The sequence below is a fragment of the Telmatherina bonti genome (assembly GCF_933228915.1).
Source record: "Telmatherina bonti genome assembly, chromosome: 11".
NCBI classification, from domain to species: domain Eukaryota; kingdom Metazoa; phylum Chordata; class Actinopteri; order Atheriniformes; family Telmatherinidae; genus Telmatherina; species Telmatherina bonti.
Genome location: NC_136629.1, coordinates 25,483,981 through 25,499,978, shown reverse-complemented (window position 1 = coordinate 25,499,978; position 15,998 = coordinate 25,483,981). Strand labels below are relative to the sequence as shown.

At 40.6% G+C, this 15,998-nt stretch overlaps 1 protein-coding gene across 3 annotated transcripts; it reads right to left on the bottom strand.

Annotated features, from left to right (window-relative positions):
• Positions 1-421: 421 nt before the first annotated feature.
• ldb1a (LIM domain binding 1a) lies at positions 422-15,700 on the bottom strand. Of its 3 annotated transcripts, none has more exons than XM_079249283.1 (11): positions 15,511-15,700; positions 5,475-5,577; positions 4,811-4,855; positions 4,571-4,646; positions 3,722-3,824; positions 3,430-3,602; positions 3,222-3,344; positions 3,062-3,139; positions 2,802-2,925; positions 2,505-2,653; positions 422-620 (listed from the first exon to the last, which is right to left on the bottom strand). In XM_079249283.1, the coding sequence occupies exons 1-11, from the start codon at positions 15,536-15,538 to the stop codon at positions 567-569; spliced, it is 1,056 nt and encodes a 351-aa protein (XP_079105409.1). In that variant the 5' UTR covers positions 15,539-15,700; the 3' UTR covers positions 422-566. The 3 variants fall into 3 exon arrangements, with proteins under 3 accessions (XP_079105409.1, XP_079105410.1, XP_079105408.1); XM_079249284.1 differs by having other exon boundaries at positions 2,511-2,653; XM_079249282.1 differs by lacking the exon at positions 422-620 and adding an exon at positions 657-1,501.
• Positions 15,701-15,998: the final 298 nt, after the last annotated feature.

Below are 15,998 nucleotides of genomic sequence, written 5' to 3'. Positions count from 1 at the left end.
GAATGATCTAACAGCAATACTTATACATTAATATACTGCAGGTCTCAGATGTTTTACACTTCTTACATTAGCAATTAATAATAAAAAAGGGGGGGGGGGAAATTACACTGCTGATTCCATAAGAAAAATAGATTGCCGTTAATAGTGGAAAACAGTGCAAAGAATATTCTGGGGTGTTTTGTTTTGTTTGTCTATTTTTACAAATAGCTTCCAAATAAAAAAAAGAAGAAAAAAAAAAGCAAGTCTAAAACATTGAAAATAAAAACACACTTCTGTGGCGTCTGGTGCTCTGGTCCAGACATGCTGTGTAGCCACCACTCTCCAGTACCACAATGTTTTATGCCGCATATGTAGGTGACAGTGTTTTGTTAGTGTGTACACTGTACTGTATGCATGTGTGTACATGTATGCATGTGCATCAGTGTGTGTGTGTGTGTGTGTGTGTGTGTGTGTGTGTGTGTGTGTGTGTGTGTGTGTGTGTGTGTGTGTGTGTGTGTGTGTGTGTGTGTGTGTGTGTGTGTGTGTGTGTGTGTGTGTGTGTGTGATGTGTTTTAGCGTAGTGGTTCTCAACTCCGGTCCTCAAGCTCCGGCACTGTACAGGTTTTTGTTCCAACCAGGTCCTACAAAAACAAATAATTGAGTTTTTACAAACCGAACGTTGGATATTGTTACTAAAAGTGCACACAGTTTTCTGCAGCCTGCAAAAAAATTACGTTAAATAAAAGCTAAACATTCCTTCCCTTTTGACATGAGCACAAGAGAAACACCGAGATGCGCATCTAGGCATAATGCACGGCTGAGAGACCCGAGGTTGGAACAAGAACCCACTTGCGTGGTCGCAATGGTGAGCACTCAGGACGCACCAACTTTGGCTCAAACACTGCGGTGGGCAGTGATAGGGGAAGGACATGCATGCGAGTGCAAGGTCACCACAACTTTGAGAGGACTGACAGGAGCCAAAGCAGCAAAGGGCAGAGGCTGAGCACCACTAATCATGTGCAATAATGCGCGGCAGTGAGAATGGGATGCTTCTTAACTTCCCTTCATGTGACAGAAATGTATCAGTCCATCAACTATAACCCCTTTCACTTACCACTCTGCTTTTCTATTAACTAAACAAAAATGAACTCAACACAAGCGCTCGTGGCAGCCCTCCCTGACACCTCCTGCTCGGACGATTTCTCTAGCAAATCCCAGTAAGTTTTAGATTTTTTTTATTTTATTTTATTTTATTTTTTTTTTTTTTTTTAAAGTAGCTTGCTGGGATCTCAGCCTTCTACTGGGACGACTGGGAGTTGTCATTCTTGCTCTCCTGACTGGAGGGAGCCTTGTTGTTCCAGGGCGAGTGAGCCCCCAGTGCAGGTGAGCTGTTGAAACTGTCCTCATCCTCCAGGCCATTCACCCCATCGTACTGCGTGTTCTCCAGCCGCGTGATCAGACGCTCGTCCTCGTCACCAAACTCCCCTCCCATCAGTGTGGGCTCTCCCACCATCATCACATCCTAAAGGGGACAGCAAGGGCCGGTACACATTATCCCCATAATACAGGGGGTGCGCGGAATGTCTGGCTGCACAGATGAGTTGTTAACTAGGATTTTCTTTACTTTTTAAAACTAATTTACGTGCAATCCAGCTGGGTTTAATTTCAGCGTTGCAAATTAATCTTACTAAATGAAATGCACTATAATGGCTACAAGCCCTTTTTAGGGGCTAAAAAACAAGAATTTAGATATTTTGGTATTACGGTCCTCTAATTTTAGAACCCAATCACTGCAGTGTGTTGTTGGGGCATCAACCCCATTATTCAGTAGTCCGTGTGGCCCTGATTTCCTGCCCTTGTTCCAAGAACCAGGATCAAGGGGCCCTCCCTACTGGCCAGCAGTGGGCATCCCTGATCCTTGAGTGCTGCATCTTGGGGGTTTTTATTCCACCTCGGGTCTCGTTCGCTCAATCAAACAAGGCAGTGAGCAAAGACAGCAGTGCTGTGTGAATCATGTGCTCTTATAGACTCAATGATACCAAGTTAGTACAGAAAAGAAAAAGAAAAAAAGCTCCCAATGGAAATCAAACAATGTTAACCCTACCCCACACCCCCCAAAATATATTAAGCACTACTCAGAGACACTTGCGACAGAGGTCACATGTACCTCCTCCAAATAAACCCATTGCCCTGTGGGCCCCAGAGGACCAGGGACTGCCCATCACTGGTAAACATGTGGGGTCTACTAACTGCATTAACTCATCCTGTGTAGAATTACAAAGTGAAACCCACAACCCCACCTACAGAAGCCCTCAAACTATATTATCTACATCCTGACTGTCTGGTAAGCTTACTGCTAAATACACTAACAATGAAGCTCTTACCCACTTTATCCACAATTCAACTTTTAATCTAACCTCATATCTTTTCCAACCCTTAATATCTTTTGTAAGCCCTTCTGCCTTGCTGCCTTGTGCCCTGTATTTGGCAGGTAACCATAGAGGTTAAGTTGTTGTAATGCTTACAGGTACCTGGCTGGAGAGTGAAAAGCTGTTGGCTGGACTCTTCTTCTTGCTGTTGTTGTTGTTATTGCTGCCACCTCCAGAGCTCACGGTGCTTCCACCAGACACCTTCCTTTTCCTACGCTTGTTTGGAGCTTGTCTGGCTGGCTCAGCTTCACATAGAAAGAGGAGGTCAAATAAGTTCAGTATATAAGTATTGTAAATTTTGCCTTCCAAATCATCTGAATAAAAGAAACTCTGCAGCTATGCAAATGTAACTTGTGGGTAAAAGAACATAATTAAATACATTATTAGACTTACCTGGAGGTGCCACCATCCTTTGCCACTTTTGAAAAAGACAGGTCTTCAGACAGTCTCTGGGGCTCAAACTGTAGGTTTTATGTCTGGACATCAACTCTTGCATTGGCTCCAATATCACACATAGCTGAAGGAAGAATGAAAAGAGAAACCAAAGTCATCAGAAAAGATGTCACTAGCGTGTTTAGTGCATGTACTTCAGGTTAATTCAAGACTGATTCAATAAAAACAGAACCATAAGATAATCAAGAGAGCTGGCTTACACGGAGGTAGTTGAGCGTGGAGTTGGACAACCCACATCTGGTGATATTTTTAGCCAGCTGATCGAGCATCTGTGGATCCTGGGATTGAGTGCAAGTCTGATGAGTAAGTGTGTATGCTCTATATGCATTCGTGTCTGTGTGTGGTTTCTTGGACACTCACATGCATAGCCAAAATGCTCCTTGGTAAGACTTCTCTGTGTTGTCTGATGCTAAAGTGCCACGTCTTGATCCTCATCATGTCATCAAACATGAACTCTAGGTACAAACGGCCCTCAACACACACCTAATCCACAGAGGAGACAAGGTGCCAGAGGTTAACAGCTTAAGATCATGGACAGAGCATGTGACATGAGTAAGGGTAACTATACCTGCGTGAACATAGGTTTGCCATTCTGGGTCACCATGGTGCACTGGTCACAGTCAAGGGACACAAAGTTACTATGGAAAGACTCCTTGGGATGCTTCAAAACATAGAACAGCTCGGTGGCACCTCCCTCAAAAATACTTCTAAAGTATCGTGGAATCAATGTCCTGCCGATGGCTGCAAACAAAAGGGCAAAGTTTACTTCCATCGACTACAAAAAGAAACTGGGTGGGTGACATGGCAACAATAAGGCAAGAAAAACTAAAAATGAGCATTATCAGCATATTCCTTCTTACTGTATCGTTTTGGACCATCTTCCAGGCAGAATGTTATTGTGAGCATGGCGTCATCTTCAAAAAACTCTGTAGTGAAGGCATCCCACCATAGATTGTCACAGTCCTACAAGCAGAAGCAGAAACGTTACAGAGTTTTTGAGCTGTTGAATTTGGCAATCGTCCATGTTGTTTATCAAAGTGAGGATGATTAAGAATAAGCACTAAAACTGATGAAAAGGAAAAGGTGAAAATTCTTTATGTATCATGTGTGCATCAAAATCTGTTTGTGCATTTGAAATCTTGTCTCCAATGTTTACTTAAAAACGCATTATACAGATGTTGCATGACTTTAACCAATAGGGAAAAATAAAAATACATCTTATCATATCCAGACAAATGGTTGAACTTTGTATATAAGGCACAGACTGGCAAAAGTGCACTTAAAATTCTCGCAACATACAAATGCTGATATAAATGTGTTTCTGTGTCATGCCGACTCATGGCCATGTCACAGCTACTTGCTACAGGTTTAGGTATACAGCAGTTGGCACTCCAATTTCATTTCAGCCAGATTGATCAGATAATCCTATTAGAATGTGAATGTAAATTAAATCAGTGCACTCTCTGGCCTAATTTCCAACCAAATCCCTTGCATTTCTAGCTACACATAAACAGCTGGTGGAGTGTGTGTGCACGTGTGTGTGTGTGGGGGGGTGGGTCTGAAAACACAGCAATGGTGAGTTGTTCCAATGAGTTCCGGAAAATGAGCTACAGATTAAAAGTACAAAAAAAACTGACCCAGAAACACTGATCCATGCTGATTTTGTGGATCCATATTTTACAGTGTGTGAAAAAATAAACACCTCTCACCTCTGTCCAGTTCTGTAATCTTTTATTCAACTCATATATTCTGTAATCTGTCTGGTTCCCATACGGTGTGGGTCTCCTGAAACAGAAAATGGGATGGATTTAAACACTTTAATGACTTTACACACTTATAATGCGCACAAACTGTCAAAGGCAAGCTGAGGAATAACTTGGTGAAAGGTTTCAGATAAAAAATAAATAAACTTAAGAGACAACTGCATGCTGCAAGTGTAGTATTCTCACCCCATTCCAGGCTCCATGTATGAGGGCGGGTATATGGGTGTAGGCCTGGAAGAAGAAAATCATCCAAAAATAAGATTTTTGTGCCATAATTATAATGCAAATGTTATCCAATACATAGAAATCTCAGAGCTGCAAGAAAAAGTTGTGGTTTGAAGTAATTCTTCTTATCCATAAATGCCTTATTTGCTTAACATGATTATAACAGAGTTCCACATAATTCACAATAAAAATTTAATAGAAAATTTGAATTTAAAATTTGTCAAATATTATAAAAATATCACATATTGCAACCAAAATGTGCTTTAGATTCTGTCTGGTTATGTATTTTCTCTTAAACAGAAGGCATTTGAGCAGTTCAATCTGACAGTTCATTTATAAAACATACTGATGTGAATTATATAACAAGAAATCAAACAGTCATTAAAAAAGAAACAATAAAAACAACAAAACAAAGAAAATGTCTAAAAATATGTGCTGTATTCTCCAGCAAACATCTCCAGGTCAGGATACTTAATAATATAATTTAAAAAAAAAAAAACAAAAAAAAAAAAAAACAACTTTCAGTAAGCCTATTAAATGACATGCTTTGCTGACTGAATTCATTCAAAAAGGTGCCCTGCGTTTCTGCATTGTCCTTTTCAGTGACATCATAGCCTAGACCTACCCCACATCTCTGTCCAGCATAGCGCCTGGGTGGAAGGGGGGGAAGCTGCCGCCGTTGGGGGGCTCCTTGGGAGAGTACAGCTTGAATGACTTTGACGAACACCCTGCACAAAAGCCCAGAGCAGAGGAGGAGGAGGAAAAAAAGAGCAGAGAATTAAAGGAGATTTAGATTACTTTGGATTTAGCTGATTCAAATCACAGCATCATCTAAGCAATCTAATGTTGGATGATTTTGTTGAGATTTGCTCAAATAAAAGCCGCTGCCAAAACAATTTCCTGCTGCTTTCATTACCTAATGCATCTTCAATCTGGTAAATGGACAAGAAAACAAATCATCATGAGAGAGAGAGAGAGAGGGGGGAGAGGGGGGGTTTGCAATATTTATTAGCCTGTAGACATCTGAGGAAACAATTAGCAAAATGAGTAAATACAAGGATAGGTGGTCTTGTACCACTTGCATCATTACAAGCAACCGTTCGCTCTGTATGCAGACCCATGTGATCCAGAACATGCTTCTCTACTCTGTCTCCCCTCCTCTACTTGCCTCCTCTACCCATCCCCCCACTCCCTACCATGGTTGTTGTTAACCCTTGTCTGCCTAGACCGTGTAGTAATGTTCAATTTGTGGAGATGAAAATACATTCTACATATCTGCTGTAGAAGAGTCAACACAAACAGATGACACAAAACCTCACGTGTATCCCTGACCAAAGGAACTGGAGATCTAAGCAAACAGTAATGGATGAAGATCACAAAAAGAGAACACAACTAGCTAGCTATTTAAACACAGAAAAATATGAACCAAACATATGTTGAGCTGCACACCAAATCTGATGATTAAGTGTTGGCATTGCTCATATAAGAGAAAAGCCCATTTGCTACTATATTTCCTCAGTTAACAATGTTTACGCATGCATGGTTTGCAAATCTACTATTCCCAACAGACACCTGAGGGCAGCAGAATGTTGATTTGACTCACAACTCACAACAGTGGGCTACTGTCAAGCTTGGCAAATGAAAGCGGGACTGTGCCTAATTAAAACCAGCAGGGGGAGAAACACTCTGGACAGAGGCAGCTCTGATGCAGGACCAAACCTAACAAGGTTGTAATTTCAATATGCTCTCATCATTTTTGGTGATCTGCACTGATGGGAAGCCCCTGCTTCACAACTGATGACGTTAAATGACAAGACTAAGACCGGGAAAGGGGAGAAAAGGTGATTTGTTCCCCTAAACAACCTAGGTTCTGGCAAAATCACCAATCCATCATTAACTTTCAAGCTTCTTTTTTGCCCACTGACTCAAGAGTGTCAGGACAGGTCATCTTCTCCTCCCTATTATTTCTTTGGGTGAACCTGCTGAGTGTGACAGAACAATGTTTTTATTATTAATGTGTAACATCTGACCTATACACCCACCCCCTGAAAACACCAGCCATTAGCTCCAGACTTCTGTCAGGCCTACAGGCCTTTGTTTAGTCTAATGTTAATCTGCATTGTTGTGCAAACCATTTCCACTGCAACAATTCATTTCTGTCGATTAAAACCTAAGTTCAAAATCATGATTGATGTCTATGTAAAGAGAAAAGTATCTCATATTTAGTATATGGAGAATGCTTTTATATTCTAAAGCTATATCTACACAGCAAAAGATGGGGAACACTGACAGCTCATTTTCACTTAAATACTACAACACATTTTATAAAATAAACTCAGAGCCTACGATCAGTTAAAAAAAAAAAAAAAACATTTATTTTAAACATTTATTTACAAAAATCCACAAATTACTTGACTGAACCTGTCAGAAACAGAACACTTAGAAAACATAAAGAGGGGACAAACATGTTCAAGTCTGACAAAAAAATAAGGGCGAATAATTCCAGTCTTTCAAGCATCACCTATCAGATTACACGACAGCTCTTGATGCAAACTAACTTTCATGAAGGTTAACAACACATAATGAGACCTCGGAGCAATTTAGTCCGCCCAAAAACTCCCTATTGCAAACAATAGAGCTGCATCCAGAAGATGGCCCACAGCCAATGAAACATCCATAGCAATGTCCAAAGACTTCCAGCATACTTACAATGCTGCTCAACCGAGTCATGTCACTTCTTCGTGTGTAGACACATACAGCTTGCATTAAAAACAAATTAATAATTCGGTTTCAGATCCGGGAGGTAAACTAACCACAGGGCCGCTCTCATTAACGTAACCCGTCTGCAGAGGATGGATGTCATTGCTAAGCTATTAACCTACTAGCTGAATGGCCATCATCACCGCCGTTAACATGAAGTGCCAGCGAACAAGCGGATTCAGTGGTTTATTGTGAACAAGCAGTACAGCTCGAGCAGTATGGCTCTGGTTTTAAGTTACCTGCAGAGAAACGTTCAACCAAACGCGGTGTCGTCCAACACCTCGGCTCGGTGTCTCTAGCAGCTAACCTCGCTGCTAGCCGGAGCGGCTGGATGGAGTGAGCTCCAGCGCCCGCCGTTGATTACTCGCTCCCACGATCCAAAACAACACGGCAAGCGACTTAAAGTGAAACACTCCCTCTAGCTCCTCTGGTTCCGCTCGACTTGCATATACAAATTTAGTGCTTTAAAACTCATTTGTGAGGAAAAACGTTGTTACCGATGCTGTAATACTACAGGACCCTTTGTTCCTGCCAGCCTAGACGCGAACAAACGAAGGCCCCGCCTCCTCCAGGCTTCTCCGCCCATCCCGACACACAGATCAGGACAAAAACAGGGCTCCCTCCTTCACACGGGCCCCCAATTTGTTTTGTCTGGGACTCCATCAGTGCACTAGTGGCCCCCAGCGTGATACAAGATGCGACCCCTATGAGAGAAGCATCACTTATTACTCAATAAATTTTATTCCACAGAAGTGAAGGCATGCAGGGAAATATGCTGAAGTAATGCACATCAGCATAAACTTGGGATTTTTTTTCTATATTCCTTAGTCTTGTCTAGTTTGGACACTTAATGCACAAGAATTGTATTTATATTTAAGCTTTAGTTACATCTAATATACAAGTCCATTTCTATCTGTTAACAATATGATATATCCAGGTTTGGAAGCAGCCTAAGCAGGGAAACCCAGACTTTCCTCTCTCGCGTTCCCATCAGTGCTACACATGAACAAGCTAAACAATATGATCTTTTTTTTTTGTTTTTGTTTTTTTTTTTCCTTTTTCTTATTTACAAGATACATTGTTTTATTTAAGTAAATGATTTCAGATCAGAACCTTTTCCAAATTACTTTTGAAAGTGGTATTATTATCTCAGATTTGCTGATATAAAAAGGTGGGAATACTTGATACATCCTTTGCTTCTCTTGGTCTTCATTTATGATTACACAAAGTCAACACTGAGGGGGAAAAAAGAAGTCTTTTTATGAATGCTATTTTTTTTTTCACGTTTTCCCATATTGGGAATGCATCCTGAGTTAAAGGATTTAATATTTTAAACATTATTTGGTGGTACAACATTTACAACAAGTGACTAATTGGCAAGTCTTTTGAGTTTTGGAAGTTAAAGTTATTGAAACAACTCCATCATAAAGGTTCATTCAAACAATTCTGTGCTCTAAGATTATTGTCTATTATTGTCAATTTTTTCCTGATAATTAACTATTATAAGATAATTAAATTCATTTAAACTTGAACTGCCAAATTTTATTTATTTATTATTTTAATTATTATTTTAATTTTTTTCTGTTTTAATTTATGTATTTATATATTGTAGCCTGATTACATTCACATGCTTACAGGAGCTTAATCTGGGTGAGCAGGCTTCTTATTCTGGCCTGTATTTAGGAAAGTCAGTAATTGATGTAATGTGTATCTCACAGTTATGCAAATATCTGCAAGTCTCACAAACTCAGACAAATGTACTACAGTTTTCATCAGTAAGCATAGTACATGCAAAACTTTCCTCTGTTAAATCCTGACCTTCAAAACTTTCTGTCATCAAAATAAATCCTTCAAGGTTTCCACATCCTCTATTAAACCCAAGGAGGATGATTCACAAATGTAGTTTACATTTCAGAAACTCTATGATAATGTCTCTTTTCCCTAAGTGCGTCATTTAATTCAGCCAACTTTGCAATGGCTTATTTAGAATTATTAAACTGCTGATGCCTTATATTCTTTAGACCACAGCTCTGAGCTTTTCTTAGCCTCAAATTATGTGAAGTTATATAACCTGCAACCATACTTTCAATCAATATCCGTTCTAATGTTTATAAGCAATATATTTGAGGGCTACAAAACCTTTTTGCGGTCTCAAAAAGCATTTAGAGCTCATTTATTGAGGCTTTCACTTGAGCTGCCAATCAGTTTGTAGAGATGGCATAAACCAGGAATGCAGCTGAAAGGGGTAAAGCAATGCATTCCATATGGTAAACACATCTGACCTACAACAATCATTCTTACTGAATAAAACATACACAAAGGATGCAATAAAGATACAAACTTGTGGGAAAAAAATATGCAGACTGTTCATATTGGAAGATGAATGTAACATTTCAAATTTTATGGAAAATAAAAAGTTAAAAACGCAAAAATTATTTGTGTAAGCTTTACTTAGTATTTTTGTGCGGCAACGAATAATCTCTGCTGACATAATGACTGAAATTATGTTAAGTACTTTAATTTCCTTGTAACCAAGTCACGTGGGAATGCCTAGGTTAGAGAGAGTTGGGAAGCAATTCCAGCAGAAAAGCACAAGAAATATCCATGTGCTGATCAAATGTCATATCCTAAACAGAAAAACAGCTCATTTGAACCACCAGTCAAATTGTATGTGTACAATAAAGTTTGTATTTTAAAATAAGCAATATTCAATTTTTCCAACAAAGCAGGAAGATGTGCGTGGGCATGTGCTGCACAATGTCATCTGCAAAACTGCTCATTATTCAGATTGGGAAATAAAACTTATTTCTTAAATACATTCTGTAACTAATGCCAAACTTAATCACTTGGAGATTGATCATTTTTCAATATTGTGCAACATGAAAAGACACATCCTGCATCGAAGCACCAATGCATAGCTTGATAATTTGCAGCCTTATTCTGAAAAAAAGAGAAAAGAAAAACTAGCTCAGTCGGTTTTTTCTACATCCCTTAGTTGCACTGAAAAATAATATATCTGCAAATTATATAAAATTTCACATATAAATAAATATAAGGGGTATGAGGTAACCAATGTCTTTATTTTGGTCTACATTTAGTATTGCCTTTATCCAGTGCTTCCACAGTTAACTCAAACCACAGTGCTGGTGGGTCTGTCTGAAGGTGAGATGTGGAAGTACAATACCTCCCTCTGCTGGCTACTCCTGAAAACATCTCTGGTGCGTTTTTAAAACAAAATCTACTATTTTATCGGATGATCAATTAAATTTACTCTTGCTTATACTGTTTCTCAAATGACATGAATATTGTTTCTGTTTAAAACATATAATCTTATTTTGTATTGAGTTAAATCTTTCCATTAGAATATAGTATGCTTGATACACTGTGCTTACATTACAACACTAAGAAGTTGGATCAAATAAAAGTCAGTTGGGTAGCAGTTATTTAGGGGATACTGCACAGGACCTCTGTGGGGGAGTTTGATGTTCATTTCAGCTGTGCATTTAGTACATTCACAGGGTACCTGGCAAGTATAAGGCTGGCAGGCAGTGATAACTCCTATTTTAGTCACTGGAAAACTGGTCTGGTACCACATAAGATCTAATGTGCCCTCTAATATTTATAGATTCTTAGCTTCAAGAGCACCTTGCATGTGCTATTTTACGTAGAAGTGGGCTGCTTAGCCTTAATCACCACTTGCCATTTGTCACTTATTGTGTAAACCAATTTTGCGGTCTCCAATATAAAAATGTGTCAAATAGATCACATTTTAAATTTTTTGGTTCAGCAATTATAATATAGTATGTTTTAACTGTTATGCAAGAAAAACAACTGACCTGGATTAACACAGTGAGGTCACCATACCCCTACCATTTGTTAACATGCCTTCAAAAACCTCTGACATGCTGTGTCTTTATACAAACTTATGACAGTGAAAGAGAAACTGAAGAAACCTGAAGCAAGTGCTGCTGAACAGGACGTTCTGATTCCTGTTGCTTCTTTTTTAGATACCACAGCAGAAGTGCAAACCTGATGGGGAAACAGTTGAGACAGCTGACTGGTAGTGATAGCAACAAGGTTGCAGTCAAGACTAACACAATATACAGCCAGAGGATGCAACTAGCTTGACAAGAGGAAGCTCAAGTGTGTGTGCCAAAGATCAATCAGAAGATAAAGAAGGGAAAAAAATATGAAAGAGAGATGACTGGTGGTGTAGATACCTATAATGACAAACTTCACAGATATGTATTCATGTAGAATTAATTCATTCCTACAGCTTGAATTGTAGATTCTGGTAATGAATCCCAAAGATGTAGTTTCATGCTCACAGAATGTGCCTGTACAGAAAATGTGTTCTGAAGAAGAGAAATGCATTGCAATCGGTATTTATTGGCAAAAAAGAAAAGAAAAATCCACCGAAAAGAGAAAAGGCTTCATGCATGCACTTTGCTGCACTGCATGACCTTCAGTTTTTTCGATGCCTCATTTTAAATGGAGCAGTAGAGAGACTGCTGTGGTGATGATATTATTGAGTGATTATATGGAGCTGCTCTCCAATGTATAACAAATACAGCTATGACATACCTCCTCTTTGTTTCTCCTCTTTAATTCTGCTACCCAGCAACAGGTTCAATTTCAACATTCATTCATTCATTCATTTTCCGAACCGCTTATTCCAATTCAGGGTCGCGGGGAAGCTGGAGCCTATCCCAGCCGGCTTTGGGCGACAGGCAGGGTACACCCTGGACAGCTCGCCAGTCCATCGCAGGGCCACACACACAGAGAGACGAACCACACTCACGCTCACACTCACTCCTAGGGAGGATTTTAGAGTGACCAATTAACCTATCATGCATGTCTTTGGATGGTGGGAGGAAGCCGGAGTACCCGGAGAGAACCCACGCATACACGGGGAGAACATGCAAACTCCACACAGAAAGGCCACTGACCAAACCAGCCAAGGATTGAACCAGCTGTGAGGCCACAGTGCTAACCACTGCGCCACCGTGCAGCCCTCAATTTCAACATTTTTTTTTTATTTGCATGTACTTCATCAAGTGATATTTAGTCTGATTGCACAAATCATCATTGACATTATCATGGGGTTTGGGTACTGCATTATTTCACATGTCTTACAGTCTCGAGCCTACTCTCTTACACTCACAGTACACAGGTGGCTTCTTTTGTTTTCAGTCTGAACACTGTTGCCATCCTGTAGTCCCAAACCTGCTGTTGCATTTTAATGCCTTTGTAACTTGCACATTCGCACAAATACAGGTGAAATTAAATAGGAAATCCTTTCCTTCCCAGCCATTTAGTTCTTGTCCCCATCCTCCGCCTCCCCTTGGCTGTGTAGCTCATGCCAGCTTTCTATTGCCATCCTGTCGGCCTGCAGCAGATGTGACATCACTTCAGCTTGGCGCCACTCTGCAACCCCCCTCCTCATTTCTCTGACTCCCCAGCATCACTGTCTCCCACGCATTCCTTCTTTCTCTCTGCCTCTGCACACACAGCCATTTTGATCTAACAAACAAGATCTGTCAGACTCACTAGGGTAGACAGAGGAGAAGATGAAGGGGAAGGGAAGAAGTGAACAATTATAGAGGATAAGAAAAAGAAGAAGGCTTTCAGTGCTGCGAGATTAAGCTGAGGCAATGGCGCTGTTGTGTAACAGTAATCAAAAAAATCTCGAGCTGTTTGGCTGCCATTTTGCTTTAAGTCACTTTTGCCCAACAAGAAATCATGTGACTTTCTGCATGAGGTAACGCTGTTGTTACTGCAAAAGGCAAAGAGGAATGGAGGAGTGAAAGAAGGGTGAAAAGGGAAGAGAGTGAGATAAAGGAGGGGTTAGAGTGAAACAGAGAGTGGTGAGCAAAGGGGAACACATGCTTGAGTGGAGGGGGGGGGGGGGGGGGGGGGGGGGGGGATCTTCAGCTCACAGGCAATCTATTTTTACCATTTAGCCTGAACAAAGGATGTGATTGGTTCCACTGTGTTAGGACGAATCTCCTTCATGCAACAGAACAAAGCTTTAAAAAGGCTGATTCACAGTAAAGTCACAACAACAGCAGGATGTCACAGGATTGTCCAAGAACAAGACAGACAGGAGAATCCTGTTCTTTATTAGGTCTTTTACTCTGCCACAGGCAAATTTCCTTACTTCTTTTATATGATCATTTTCATTAAGGGTCAAAGACAGCCATAATGAAAGTGAAAGTGATCTTGGAATAACGTAGAATTTGTTTTTAACATACAAACTGAGACTCTCAGAAATGATGGCGGCTCTTCTATCCATCACAATGCTAGAATGTAAAGTCTGCAAGTCCAATGGTTTACAGCACACACATACAAGGAGGGACAGAGAAACTATAACAAATGACTATGTTGTTATGTTGTTATCTGTGGTAGCTACCACCTTAAACATGTCCCAGCAGGCTCCTTCGTGAAGTTGCATGTGTGTGCAACTGCAGGAGCATGCTCCGCATTCACATGAAAACGTGTGTAAGCCTGTGATTCTTTGAATGTCGGTGCACAACATTAACATGGTAGATTTCTCTAGTGGACTTTGTTCCTTCTCTACATCTCCCAAAAACATGTGGATGTCATTAAAACTTTCTGCTCCACACTGAAGTCTGTCAACAGAGCAGAACTGAGATACTGGAAAACTACAGGAGGGAGAGAAGAAGAAGAGGAGAGAGTGGAGAAGAGGACATCAAGCAGAGTCCTGATATTATTCCATCTGATAGCCAATTGCCAATGAATCAGAGCGGCCCCATTAAAATGATACTGACACCCTAATTCAATCTGCCCTCTCTGAGATCCCCCAGAGCAGATGCTACCATTCAATTTCTGTCTGATACTCACTCCCTTGTGCTTCACAGAGCCTGTCCCCTGGCACTTTGGAAGCTTTTTCCTGTGAACAAGACAACCATCTCTGTTGCCTGCCTACTTTCACTGGGATACCGTTAAATAGAAATCACTCCAGTAAGAAGAAAGGCAAAAAAAAAAAGGATCAAACACGTCATTGGAAGCGAATCATTGAAAAGATCTCCTTGAAAAAAAAAAACTGCTAAAACATTTTGCTTGCCAAAGACTAACATGTGCAGACAGACACAGGCTGTACTTGATGTCCTTCCTCTTGCTGTGATACAGTTGCACAAGTGGCATTTGTCGATAATGATTACCAGGACAATTCAATGGAATGGGACTAGCCTTTATTTAAATCTGAAAAACACCAAGATATTTGACTTGAAGGATGGAAAAACTTTAATATATAAGTGAAAACATGCATGAAAGCTGCATGCTCACAATTACAGTGGCTTAAGTAGCTTAACTCCAAGCAAATTCAACTCTTAGTTAAATCTTAAGCAGCCTCATTAATTGTTTAAACTCACCAAGGGAGAGCAGCTTTAACCTATTTTGTGGCAAGTAAATTAAACCACTTTTGTCCTCTATTTAGTTCTGACCCATGGGACAGTTGTGATGAACAATTTCTGTGCGGTTGTTTTCCACAGCACTTCTAAACATGTACACCACTTCCAAATAATTAAGAAGCAGACCTGGAGCAGCCAGATAAAGCTGAGAAAAAGAGTCAGCAAATGAAGTACTCATCGATAACTCCGAGTCTCTGTATGTGGTAAAACTCAAAGAGCCATTGATCAGCTACGCAGGAAGCTAGCGTGACTGAGAGAGTTCGCTGAACAACTCCTACAGCCTACAGCCTCAGTCTATAACCTTGTTTTAGGACATGTGTGGAGAGTGTGACACAGCTTCACCAACACACATACAGACTCACACAGCTTGATGTTGGCCCCAGGGAGCTTTGCAGCACTTTTACATAAGTCATCTTTCTGACAGCACCACTGAACACCGAGACGGAGGAGGAAAGAGTAAAGACTCACCGGGACAAGCACAACCTCCAACAGACATCTTCTCACATGTTGGGCTCTTCTCTGAAGGAAACAGCTGCACTCAGTCCACACGCCGCTCGCATGGGCTAACTCTGAGGAAAACAACACAGGCAGAGGGGTGGAGAGATAAGAGGGAGTGGTACAAAGCAGGCCATGTACAACACAACTACAGTCCTCTCTCTGTCAGAGGCAGGAAGTTGGCAGTGGTGCTCTAGCTGCATCATTAATAGACATATTGCAACACGAGTGGGAGGGGAAATGAGAGAGGAGTGAAATAAGAAGAAAGAGCCTCAGCAGTATGTGAGACTGGAGTAAGTAATATGGATCGGGGTGAGGGAGTGTGTGTGAAAAGAAGAATGCAGGAGGGAGGCAATTAGAGCAAAGGAGAGGAAAAAGAGAAAATGCACAAGATGTGTATGTGCTTATGTGGCAATGATGCGTCATCTATTTTTGCCCTGTGCTGCTGTGGGAGATAAACA

What these genes read in the sequence shown, in the direction of transcription:
- ldb1a (XM_079249282.1), bottom strand. Translation starts at nt 15,538, where the DNA reads ATGTCTGTTGGAGGTTGTGCTTGTCCCG. An exon ending in AGATGGTCCAAAACGATACA is followed by an intron (nt 3,603 to 3,721) that starts GTAAGAAGGAAT and finishes TTTTGTTTGCAG; the next exon opens with CCATCGGCAGGACATTGATT. An exon ending in CACTCTCCAGCCAGGTACCT is followed by an intron (nt 1,502 to 2,504) that starts GTAAGCATTACA and finishes TGTCCCCTTTAG; the next exon opens with GATGTGATGATGGTGGGAGA.